The sequence below is a fragment of the Podarcis melisellensis genome (genome assembly GCF_964234715.1).
Source record: "Podarcis melisellensis genome assembly, chromosome: 4".
NCBI lineage: Eukaryota > Metazoa > Chordata > Lepidosauria > Squamata > Lacertidae > Podarcis > Podarcis melisellensis.
The window spans coordinates 58,992,541-59,005,822 of NC_138531.1; the positions used below are offsets into that span (position 1 = coordinate 58,992,541).

At 38.8% G+C, this 13,282-nt stretch overlaps 1 protein-coding gene across 1 annotated transcript in view; it reads left to right on the top strand.

Annotated features, from left to right (window-relative positions):
* The first annotated feature begins 1,209 nt into the window (after positions 1 to 1,209).
* The window catches only part of ROBO2 (roundabout guidance receptor 2), a 901,420-nt gene continuing 889,347 nt past the window's right edge, over positions 1,210 to 13,282 (top strand). Inside the window, exon 1 of the mRNA XM_081907838.1 lies at positions 1,210 to 1,326. Within this exon, the coding sequence (XP_081763964.1) occupies positions 1,224 to 1,326 (103 nt within the window). The 5' untranslated portion in view covers positions 1,210 to 1,223. The remainder of the gene's footprint in view (positions 1,327 to 13,282) is intronic.

Below are 13,282 nucleotides of genomic sequence, written 5' to 3' on the forward strand. Positions count from 1 at the left end.
TCCAACAAAGTTTGGAGCTCTCTGAGGCCTGTTAAGCCTCTGTCTCCAAACTATCTCCATACCCTCCAATGAAAATAGGGATGTCCTATTACTTAATTTATTATTCCCCACCCATCTGGATTGCCCCAACCACTATGGGCAGCTTCGAACATATATAAAAACAAAATAGAACATCAAACAGTAAAAAAAACCTTCCTCATACAGTGCTGCTTTCAGACTGCTTATATACAGTCGTACCTCGGGTTGCATACACTTCAGGTTACACACGCTTCAGGTTACAAACTCCGCTAACCCAGAAATAGTGCTTCAGGTTAAGAACTTTGCTTCAGGATGAGAACAGAAATCGTGCTCCGGTGGCGCGGCAGCAGCAGGAGGCCCCATTAGCTAAAGTGGTGCTTCAGGTTAAGAACAGTTTCAGGTTAAGTACGGACCTCCGGAACAAATTAAGTACTTAACCCGAGGTACCGCTGTAGTTGCTTATCTCCTTGGCTTGGAGATCACATAATTCCATACCTGCCAACATTTCTCCATTGAAAATAAGGATGTTCTAAGGAAAAGTGGGACATTGCAGGATCAAATGAAGCGTGTTCTCTATAAGCTGGCATTGAGTCGCATCTGATCCAGGGCTTCAGTTGGGTATATGGCACTCGCATGCATAGCATTCTCATGCCAAAATAGATATGCAAGAATAAGGAGCTGGGGTGTACACCTCAAAATATGCTTTGTGCCACCAGAAATGATATATTCTATACTTGTGAGTTGTACTTTTATGTTTTGTTCCTCACAAAAGGAACGTTATTGGCACTGTGTCCAAACAGAGTATTGAAAATAAGAGTTCAGATTTTGAATTCCTTAGAGACTTAAACGGGAATTTAATTATTATCTTATTCTTCCAGATAGTTATATACAATCTAAGAGAATGATATATCTGCTTTTTTCAAAACTTTTTTTGTTTTTGAAGCAATCTTAATGATAACACTTTGCCTTCATTTCTATTATTATTTTGTTCTAGGTATTGAAAAATCTTTTCACATTACGGAAAAAAGGACGAACAAGCACCCCATACCATACCGTAGCACAGACTGACATTTTGAAATAGATAAGACAAATAGATGAACTCTAAGGATATAGTTTCTCCTTACATGTATAATTTCTACATAGGTGTGATGATCAATTTGTGGTGATTTCTTTTCTTTCTTGCCTCTGTAGAGTCCAATAATGCAATGGCTGAAGAACAAGGGTGTTGCAGAGTAGCTGGATGGATGTCTTGGATTTTAATTGTAACTCTGACGATTTGGAGTGATCGTGGTAACGGACAAGGTCAAGGTAAATGGAAGGATTTTATTATTGAGAGGAATTATGAATGTAGTTTGGCTTATTCCGCAGGTATTCATTTTTAGTTTTGCTTGACTATGGATGAATTAGCAAATAGTTGTTTTACCCTCTGTTTTGGTTCTTTTAGTCACACAGCTGTGGCTAGTGCAGTGCAGTGGTGCTGAACCACTGCCTCTTGACAGTGTTGTTCTTGATGCTTACCAGAATGGTGAAGGGTTGAGTGGGAACAAGGGCAGGGTTCTGCAGATTGCTATATTGCCTCACTGGGGCACCCAGACAGCCCCTGCCATACCAGCCACTCCTGCTGGAAGTCTTTGAAATATTAAATGTTTGTGATGCTGTTGAATGTGAAACGGCGTATAATTTAAAGTAGTAGAAGTCATTCATTATTATTTTTCTGGCTATATAAAGTATGCTTTGCATTCTCCATGTGATAACTCGGATGTGTGAAGGGAGGCATATGTTCTTTGTGGTTTTGCCGATTTTTCTTAATGACTGTCTGTGAAAGCTCAGTTACATTTTTAAGAGACTGTTTTCATTTGAGGGGTGTGCTGTCTTGCTTCTGTGCCTGGCTTTGATAGTTTTCAAAATCTCTGTATTGTTGTTGTTTGCGGGGGAAGGAGCAAGAGAAGAAATGGCTGAGTAGCATGTATATTCATAGCTTAAATCTGGGATGGGGAACTTGAGCCTCCCCAAAAATGTTCTTTACCTCCAAATCCCATCAGCTACAGCCAGCATGGCCAATAGTCAGCGATACTGCGTGTTGAAGTCCAACAACCTTGGGGGAATGGGGTTGCAGTTTTCCAGCCCTGCCTTAAGCTATGAAAATAATAGAAAAGGAGAATTGAAGAAGTGCTTGAGAGTTTTGAGATAACTGGAGGTATGGTTTTTAATTGATGGTTTATATGTTTGTTTAGACACAAGTACATTGGTCAGATGATTGTATTTTGCATTGCTTAAAGGTACAAAAGGATTTGAATTGTGTTTGGCAATTTTGAAATGGTTTTTCCTGATGTTTGTTTCACATTTGTTGGATCATGATGCAGTTGTGTGTGACTTCAAAGCTGACTTTGCAACCCGTCTTACTGAACTATCAGACATCTATATAGTGTACAATATATAAGTATATTTTCAAACTTCTGATAACCCTGAATTGCGTAAATCACTCATACTGTATACTCACTAAAAATCTCTGAAGTTGCAATTTCTATTGAAATAAGGTCTTGTGCTTTAGCAAATGTCAGCATTTATTCTGGTTGTTTTTTATACCAAGTCTTGGCTCTGAAAAGAACCAGCACCCTTTCTCCAAGGTGAAGGAAATCAGTCTGAAAAGGATTCTCAAATCTTGTGCTACCCTGAGTAATATAATTCTAGCTTCCGTTATAGCAATTATTATGAAAATTGCAGAATGTATAGTTGTGTGAAAGGGAAAGAAAGGAGAGAACCCAGATATATCATTTTAAAGTTCAGACTACATAACTGCTCCAGCTAAAAGCAATATATACTATGATTGTGAAGTAGGATCTACCAGAAGCATGACAATGACAAAAAATTCTACCTCCCTGAAATGTAAGCAGTACGTCTTTGCTCACTTGTCTTGGGCAGGGAGGGGAAGGGTTGGGCTACTGCCGAATGTTCTTATGCCCATTACAAATTGCCCATTGAATTTTGTTTAGCACAGAGACTGAATTTCCTATATAGTATACTATCACACAAGGCTTAACCATGACATTGGAGATGTACCTGTATGGGATTTCACATGGCTGGCACTAGGAATCTGTGACAAGTGAGGGCATGAAACTTTGAGTGAACTTTAAATGCAAACTCTTCCAGTTCCGGTTCTTGTTTTGGATCTTTGAGGTGGGTCCACCTTGAAAGGAGCCTCATAGCTTGCTTCAGCTGCCAGTCTCTCCTACCTTTCTCCCCTGAGAAAGGGGGCAAGTAACAGGAGGCAGGGAGGGCTCTCATGTAAACAGGAGAGGTTTTACAACAGAGGTGGGAAACCTGTGGCCCTCCAGGCATTGTTGGACTCCAACTCATATTAGCATCTCAGGGATTATGGGAGTTATAGTTCAGTAGCATCTGGAAGACCACAGGTTCCTTATCCCTGCTTTACAAGGTCACTTGTGAGCTGCAAATGACATACAGAGCTAGAGGTCATGTGGCCTAGCATGCCACCTAGGCAGCATCATAGCTGGCATACTAACTGCATGCTGATGATCTAGTATAAAAGTGAACCAGTCACATGGAATTCCACATGGTTGTGGATTTTTAAAAAATCAAGTCTTGTGTCACATTTAAATTGGGTCTAAATATAGCTCCTATCATTGCAAATGTAGCCATGGGAAGTTAAGAAGAAGCCTGCCTAGCAACCAGCTGATCATTCTAAACAACCCATTTTGCTCTTTCAGATCCAAAAGTGAAAGCCTGCTATGTTGTCATACTGTTTACTTTATTGAAACTCCTCTGAAATACCTCAACTCATTTAATTAAAATATTGGAAAGGGCAGATTTCACAACTTATTGTCTGAGGGTGGTTTCAGATGACACAGTGGCTTGTGCCAGCTGTGCTCATTTGGGGCTGGTTGTACGTAGTGACTGGACACATGGACAAACAAATCATAAGCACCCTGTGTTACATCATGGAAATGTGGGAACTATGGACCTGTGGTAGGGGTGGCTTCATGACCTGACCAATTGATTAGCTCCCATGTGGATACAGCATAAGGCACATTACTTGCCTTTTCTTTTTTTACCAATGTCTTTATGGAATTTGCTTAATGATTAAGGGCACAGCCCAAATGAAACAGACCTTAAATAAAGATGCAATGTTTCCTTTCTTCCCTAACCGATGCAGTTCCATTTCTCTTTATGCAAGCAATTTCATACACTCTCTTACATTTGTACTGACTTCACTTAGAAAATGTTTAATATTCTGCAGATTATTCATCTTCTGAATTGAAGGCAAGTAGAAGGGAATTCAAATAGGCTTTTAATGTGTCACTTCAGATTCGTAAACCTAAACTGCTGATTTAGTAAATAATGTGTTCTCTTTCAGGCACCACTCCATTGTGCTTAGGTACAACTTCAGTTGAGGGCCAGTGCTGTATATATACAACTAAATTATCCTGTATTTACATGAAAGTATATTCTGTTAACTGCCTTAGAAGAGCTTTGCTCTGAAAAACTGCATCTAAGTATTAAGAATGTATAAGGAAATATTGTATCCAATTTGTAACAGTACCATCCAATACTGTTTACAACAAAACAGCAGCTACAACATGTCTAATTGCAAATGTTTAGTTTTTGAAGTTTAACTTTCGCAATTTTTTTTTGCCATAGAATGGGTGTTGCAAGCCCCTGTTGTGTACCTAAGACTACACTCCTATGTGTACACTTACCTGGGAGGAAGCCCCTGCAGCAGAAACACACACACTGTTCTTGTCACATGGAACACATTGAGGGATATTTCCTTCTTAATTCAGCCACTGTCATTACTATGTTAACTCTCCTAAATATGGGATCTAGATTTGGGGGAGGCAGAATGTCTGTTAGTAGGTTGCCTTAAATTCTCCTTAAATGTTCTGAGCATGGTTGAAACGCTAATGCAAGTGAGTGGGACAATCCTGTAGCGGGACAGAATCAACTGCAGGCTTTTGATTTGAAGTCTTATTTTTTTTATTGAAGACTTCAGGGAAGTGAACAGATAAATAACAGGTTGCCTTAAAATAAACAGCAATGATTTCAATCACTAACTGATCCTAGATTGATATAGTTTCTAAGGAACATCCAGGAATTTACAAGCAAAATACATTTAGCTTCACCCAGCATGGGAGTTGTCTGTAAGGAATAGCACAAATTTCTCAGGCAGAAGAAGGCAAAGACCAAAGCACCCCAAATTTATGGTGTATTCTTTGAAGAGCAGCAAAAAGGTGTCTGCTGTTGGACTGAATACCACAGAGATGGGTGCTTAGCACTTGCTGTTCATGGAAATCAAGGAAAGAGAGACACTGAAATAAATTGAGAAATTACCTTTTGATTTCTGAGATGGCAGTTCTTCAGTCCTTTTTTTTAAAAAAGAAAAATTAAAAGCTTTGAATTCTTCTATTCTACTGTTCAAGGGCTGACTTTGACAAGCAAAAAGTTCTGCATAGATTATAAATCTTATGTTTCCATATTAGAACATTGCAGAAAGACTATCCATTTAATTCCAGATTAGTATATGAAAATGCTCTTATTCAGTCCTTTTTTTTCTATAAAACATGTTTAGGGGTACTCTCATTTTCCTACTCATATTGAAATACTGCCCCTCAAAGAGACCGAACTTAGATTCACAAAATGTTTAGGGGTATGCGTACCCCTGCGCCCCCCATCCCTCAAAAAGCACTGCTCTTATTGATTCTTGTTGTATGCTTCATCGAGCTATGGAACTGAAAGCTATGGAAATGAACAGATTAAACTGTGGTAAAGAAGGTATGATGGATGGCTGTGAAAATTTAGGGGTTGCTTGTTAGACTGTTTCCTGACATAAAGTTACTGGCCAAGCAAAAGACTTGATCTTCAAATACATATAATACTAAAAAAAAAGTTTAATGTTAATACAAAAATGTTTGTTGAATATATAATTAAAATAATGTTTCTCAGAAGAAACCTTCCCTTCCCCTTTAAAATATGGCACATTCAAAGGGAACAAAATAGATGAGTCTCTTCAGACATATTTTTGGCAGCCGCGCTGGTATTAATCAGGAAAACTTCATAGAAGAAATAAAAAGAATTGGCAATGGAGAGAATGATACACTGATGCATAAAATGTAACAACTTTTAATCTTGGAGTCCATACAAGATCTAAGTGTACTAATGTACATTTCTTGAAATACTGCTTGACATTTAATGTATATTTTACAAATCAGCTCAGTTCAGAAATGAATGTAGCCTGTTTTGTTTACATATATCTTTTTCCCCATTTTGCATGAATTTAATGGAATCATGAAATTTTAAAGCAACTGAACATATTTGATATTCTGTATTTAGTTATAAATATTTTTGAGGCTGAACAACTCTTCAAAGCCAACTTATTCCCATTGAGTGACATTCCATGACGCCTACTCTGTTGTGCAATTCACTTCCATTGGCACAGTGGGGGTATCCTTTCACGTCTCCTAGCCTTCTGGAGCAGATTTTCAGGGTATGGGAGGTGGTACAGGAAAGGAAGGAAAAGTCCCATTGTGCAAGACGTAGTACTGGATATTTGTGTGTGTGTGTGTGTGTGTGTGTGTGTGTGAGAGAGAGAGAGAGAGAGAGAGAGAGAGAGAGAGAGTGTTTTTATTTCTTTATCTGAAAAATATATAATCCACGTTTATACAGTTGTTTTCCAAGTGGTTTCCAATGAAAGGTGATGGTGGTGGTCATTCTCCAGCTTTAAAATAACCCAAGGTCCTACCCTAGTGCTTAGATTTGAGGGCTGAAACTTGAAATCTCACATTCCTTAGAATGCTATTTACTAAACATGTTTGTTTCTAGTTCTCATAGGTGAAGGCCTTCCTTAATAACTGTGGAAACAATATTCCACCAACTAAGCACATGTAATTTTAAAAGTAAGCTTTTAATGGACAAGGTCAAGGAGTTAACAGTGATAGCAGAATGTCTGGCTAAACTTCTGTAATAGCTAGTGCACATGTCAGGTCTGTGGGAACTACTGAAAACAACAACAAGAATCCTGATATCTATTAAGTGGAACCAGGTGCAAAAAGGGACGCGGGTGGCACTGTGGGTAAAACCTCAGCGCCTAGGACTTGCCGATCGCATGGTCGGCGGTTTGAATCCCCGCGGCGGGGTGCGCTCCTGTCGTTCGGTCCCAGCGCCTGCCAACCTAGCAGTTCGAAAGCACCCTCGGGTGCAAGTAGATAAATAGGGACCGCTTACCAGCGGGAAGGTAAACGGCATTCCGTGTGCTGCGCTGGTTCGCCAGATGCAGCTTGTCATGCTGGCCACGTGACCCGGAAGTGTCTGCGGACAGCGCTGGCTCCCGGCCTATAGAGTGAGATGAGCGCACAACCCTAGAGTCTGGCAAGACTGGCCCGTACGGGCAGGGGTACCTTTACCTTTAGGTGCAAAAGGCACATACTTAGAATGAAAGAATTCAGAGCTAAGGAACTAAACTAAGCTCTCAGTGCTTTCACACACGCAAAATCACTCTTGATTACTCAGTGTCTCAAAATGTATTCATTTCAGAAGTATAATTTACAGGTGGGGAGGGAGAGTAATTTTGTTGCCATTGTTGAACTTTAAAGCATCATAGATCTACCAGTAAATCCCAGTGTGTTTTCTGCCAAACTGCTGTAACTCATGCAGTACCTCATCAAGAATACAGGATTCCAGAATACAGAATACAGAATTCCAACCTACATTACTAGGTTGTTGTATTACTGAGTTTACATGTAAAAAGTACTTTGAACATTGCTTAAATGCAAATTTCCACATAATCATGGGACACCACCCTTGATTTTTATGTTATTTATTTTTATGTTACAATGCCTAAATTATTTGGGGGTAATTAAAAAGGATGAGTTTACTCATTTCTTTTACAATTGTCAGTGGCTTCAAAAATGTTTGCAGACCCAGCCAGAAAATACTGTCAGTGATGACTGTGAAATATGCATTTGCTATTTAGATTGCAATGATTTACTGTTAAATAACAGTAAAATGTTCACACAAAGGATTTTTGGGGATAGGGAGGTAAGAAGAGAGACCAAGAAATCCAGATTGCAAGCCCACTGAATGAAATGAAAAGAAGTAAATTAACGGTCTCAGAATGAGGTCAAACCCAATCACAGAGATGATAATACTAAGGTTAATTATGTCATCATTTTCCATTGAAATTCAGCTGATTATTTTCAAAGAATTTAACATGAGATCAAATCATGGAAAGGGAGAAGAGGAAAAACTTAAGCCAGAAAGATTTGAAATTAATCTGTTTGAGGTATCAAATTGCAGGATATGTAGTATGTTTCCAGTAGTCACTTAAAACTGCACTTGTATTTATTAAATTACTTCATGCATAAATGCATTTAATCACTCAAGAAATGGAACCTTTTCCTATTGTATAGTCCAAAACCAGAATCACATTATATCCTCCAAATAGGCTACTTCTGTTACAACAAGTTGCTATGCCAAATCAAGTCTATGGTATGATGATTCAGTGAGAAATATTAAAATAGTAAATCCTAATCCAGTATTCAAGAAAGACAAGACTATATATTAAGTTTTTTTCTACTACCCTTGCAAAGGTGTCTGTACAATCACTTAAATCCCCTCCCCATATCTAATTGGTTAATAATGACTCAGTTGCGGGGGGGGGGGGCAATGACACCTGTTAGATCTGTTTAGACTGCTGTTGTGAAGTGCATTAGTGGCAGATTATGCAAAGTGGAGAAAGAAATTTTGGCAAAATAGCTGTTACTTGACTGGAAAAGCAAAGGTATAGTTTGATTGCCTGTGATTGGTCCCACTGATCTGAGTATATGTAAAAGCTTTTATTCTTACATCTTTTCCCTATAGCTTGTCTAGCCAGTCATTTTAATAATTATTTTGCATTGTTTCCATGATGGTTTATGTTTTGTTGTATATATTGTACACCACCTTTATATTTTACATGAGTTGGCGGCATAGAAATCCTTTTACAGATTAAAAGAATAATAAGGCAGATGTTGCTGCTCTAGCTTCTATCAGCTTCAGCCATCTTGGCAAGTGGTCATTGGATTATAGGAGTTGAAATCCAACAACATCTGGAGGGGACTGTGTTGACTGCCACTGATTTAAGGCATTGATTGTCTTGGCAAAGAAGCTATAGTATTCAGTTAAGGACAGACCAGTCCTGATTCCTAAAGCATCATCTAAGAGGACTACAGTTATGGCCTTCTAGTCCATGGAAAGAAGAAGGGGTGTAAGTCACCAAAATGCATAGGTGTTCTTTAAGGATGATCCTCAATCCTGTAATGAGAAGCAGTTGCTCTTTCAGCTGACCTTGCCTTGTTCCTCACTTCTATCACTTCCTATACTGACTCCCCCATTGGTGGTTGTGGTGAATAATCTGGTGTCATCATTAGGGTTTCCTATTCTGTTGTAAAACACAAGTGTGAATCAGCTGCTGGGGAGTCCAGAGAGGCTCATTTGTTTCTTTCCTGTTTGCTGCATGAATAAAATGTATATTCAGCACATTACAGATTAAATGGGATATCCTAATCTTTCATCACATGAACACAGACCATCTTAAAAACAGAATTAGCATTTAATTCATAATGCATGAACTACATTTTTGAAAAGTAGCTGCTTAGAGTTGAAGGCCTGCTGTATCAATTTATGTTTGGAAGGTTGGTAGGGAGAGCCTCAGCTTCAAGTGTTTTGGCATGGGCCCAGTTGAGCATTACTGTCACATTTGATTCTTTATTGGGCTGAATAAATGCATGCTGGAAATCTGAGAAAATAAGATCTGCCCTAAGTGCTAGTGCAATATATGCATGGTAAATAGGTTTATACCACATTTTGGCTTGTTTAGCTTCAGTTAGACACCATGTAATGTAAAATAATGCATCGTTAATGCATTCTGATGACCTGTGCGGATAGTATCTGCTGCACATTAATTAATGTAAATGGTGGTAATTGTACAAACAACTTAATTTATTTGAGTTTGCCTTGGCAGAATGTTCTAACTCAGAGAGCATGCCTTGATTGTCCTATGGTTGATTTTGCTCTACTTCTGCAAGTTCAAAAACAACACATTATTTGACATTCAGAACTAATTTGCAGTAACTTCCATGGCTTAACTTGAGCCAGGCATCAGAACAATCACAGCTCCATAAACTGATATAGATGCCGGCAACCAGCTAGAGAAGATCTGAAGCAGTTCCATTGGTTCTGTTTACAACGTGTAGAAATATTTTTCCTTCTTCTACTGACACACCTGATCCACACATTTTGGAGACTAAGGAGAATGGTGTCCTTCCTTTTCAGACTAAGGGGAGGGGTATGAAGTTCAGACAGACTTAATTTTATAATTAAGCATTGCAAGGTGCTCCTGGAGAAGAGCAGCTTACTAACATGTTTTGTGAGAGTAAAAAAATTCATTGCCCTTTTTTTAAATAGAAAACATAGCTAATAAAATATATTTGTCTTTTTCAACTTCTGCATGACCTTGAAATAACCTTGAAACAAGGGTGGGCCACACGGAATGATGAAAAGGCAGTGTTCTGTTGAAGGGTCCATCGCTCAATGATTCCCATTCATGAAACAAAAGAAACAGGGCTATCAATACTCACCACAATTGTTAGGAAAGAGGCAAAACCTGCTCCCCGGCACCAAGCAAGCCATCAAGGATATTAACAGGAAGGTTACCTCTTAGCTCAGTGATGTTCCTGCACACATTCAGTTATTGTTCCCCATACAAGTGAATGCTTCCCCATACAACTGAATACAAGTACATTTGCTGGTAAAATGTAAATTATTGTAATTAACTTGAGCACACCAATATAATATGAACACAAATATAGTTCCTGACCATAGTTAAGTGTGTCTTTGCGTGTGTGCATGAGTTTGTGCATTTGTGTCTATGTACAATTTAACCTTTACTCATAGCTCACAGAGACCTGCGCAGTATATGAATTTTCTCTCTGTTCATCATGACAATGGATAATTGTCTTAGAATTGTATAATACCTATATTTGATTCCTATATGTTCTATGACAGCCAAGAGCTGCAAGGAGTTTCAGTGATTACTTTTAGCATGCAGATTGAATAAAAAAATCTAACTGACTTAGCAAGTCACAGTACTACTGGTAAAGTTCATTGTAATCAATGGACTGTCTACCTATGTTCCGTAAATCATGTATTTTATGTATTGTAATGGGATTAATTTTAGTAATTACAACAGTCATTTTCCAAGGTTTTCTTTCAAGAAAGATTTATTGAAACAAAAAATGGTATTTGATTTGCAGTTAATTCTATCAAAGCTTGATTGGTAGCTCATCAAAGTAATAATGTGCTTGCTAAATTATAGATGACATTTGATGTAAATTACTTTACATATATAATTTGAGGGGGTGTTGCAAAAGTATTCAGATATTATAAAAATAAAATTTGAGACAATTAAAGATTAAGCCATAATAGGAAAGTGTCCATGTCAGATTTATATATAATTCATTTTGAGTGCTCAGTGTTTGTATGGAGCATGGAATGTTTATTATTGAACACAACTATGTAAAGCTAGGGTATTATCCTGCATAAAAGATGTTGTTGTGGATTAAACAGTTTAGGCACAATCCATCCTCTCATGCATGTGGGAGGGGAATCTGTATCTATCACCTTTCTTTCTTCCTCCTCCTGGCTGTGCCAGCTTGCCATGTGTTTTGCCTTTTGCATCTGACGGGCCATCAATATGAAGTTTTCTGGTTCAACTGACATGTGATGTGCAAGCTAAGCTGAAAGACTCCCTCTTCTGCCATTCACAGCCTGTGTGTTGTGTTGCTCTACACAGGAAGCTGCCTTATACCAAGGTTATTTCTCCATTTTGCTCTGTATCATCTGTGCTGACTGGCAGTCTTTAGTGTTTCAGAAAGGAGTCTCTACAAGTCATATCTGGAGATGCAAGGAATTGAATCTGGGACCTTCTGCATGCAAGTCAGATCTTCTGCCACTGAGCTATGGCCCTTCCCCAAGAGAGGGCCTCTTTGCTGCCATCACTTTTATTTCATTCTTTCCATGGGTGGGTTGCTCCGTGCTTGCCCCTGGTCATGAGGTCCTCCAGCTTTTCATGCAGTTGAGTAAACAGCCTTGAGTCTTTACAAAGCCACAGTTGAGCAGACAGCCAGGAAACCAGATCAAGAAACTAAATTGAGTGGCTATGCATTCTCCACAGAGGGGTACATTGCACTAACGGCATTGGAGCCTGCTAATTTGTTTTGGAAATCCCTGAAGCAAGACTTAGAATCATGAACATGTATTTCTCTCTTTGCTACTCAGTCCCCTCCCAGCCACAACTGAATGCCATGAATAATTCAGAGAATCACAATTTTCAGACTTTTCTGGCATGTATTTACCCACTTACTTACCTTTCAGCGCTCTCAAAAATCCAATCAGGTTAAGAGCATTTTAATGTGCCCATAATATGTCCATTGCTCCAGACTTTGGATTAAAGGAATAAAGAGTTCTTGTAATGGTTTGGAGGGATGTTGAGGTTGCTCCAGCAATAGAAGCAAAATTTGTTTCATTTACCATGCATTTGATTTTGAAATACTTTTTAATTTAAACTGAATATCTTCTAGAGTACTTTGCACACTGGAAAGGTTATATGAAGTACATTTCAGACGGGCAATAGTCTCGGCTCAACCACACAAAATTAGTTTGCCATCAATAATCATGCAAATTGGTTCACCCTTTCTGAACATCATCCAGATTTATAACCAAGGCTTCAATAATTGCTATAAATAGCAGCTAGCTTTCAAATACATCACTGTTCTTATCTTAAGGGACTCTGTCAGTGTTATGGTTTTTGTGTTAGCAGCACAGAACTTGTTCCTTGCCAAACCTTTCATGGAATTCTTGCATGGCTTCGTTAAAATTGATAAAGCAGGTTAGTGTAAAGGCATTGTGCATGCCACTGACTCTATTGACCCTTTTTCAAGTTTTGCCTTCTTTCATAGGCGCATAGGGGAAGATAGGAAGCTGTCTTATCCTGAGTCAGACCATTGGTCTATCCAGTGTTGTCCACGCTGACTGGCAACAGCTTTCTAGGGTTTCAGAGGGTTTCCCCAGCCCTGTGTGGACATGATGAAGGTGAAAATCGGGACCTTTCACGTTCAAAGCAGATGCTCTACTGCTGAGTTACGGTTTGCAGACTGGTGTTTGTAGGGCTGGCCCAAGATATGGTGTGGCCTGAGTGCAAATGACATTCTGT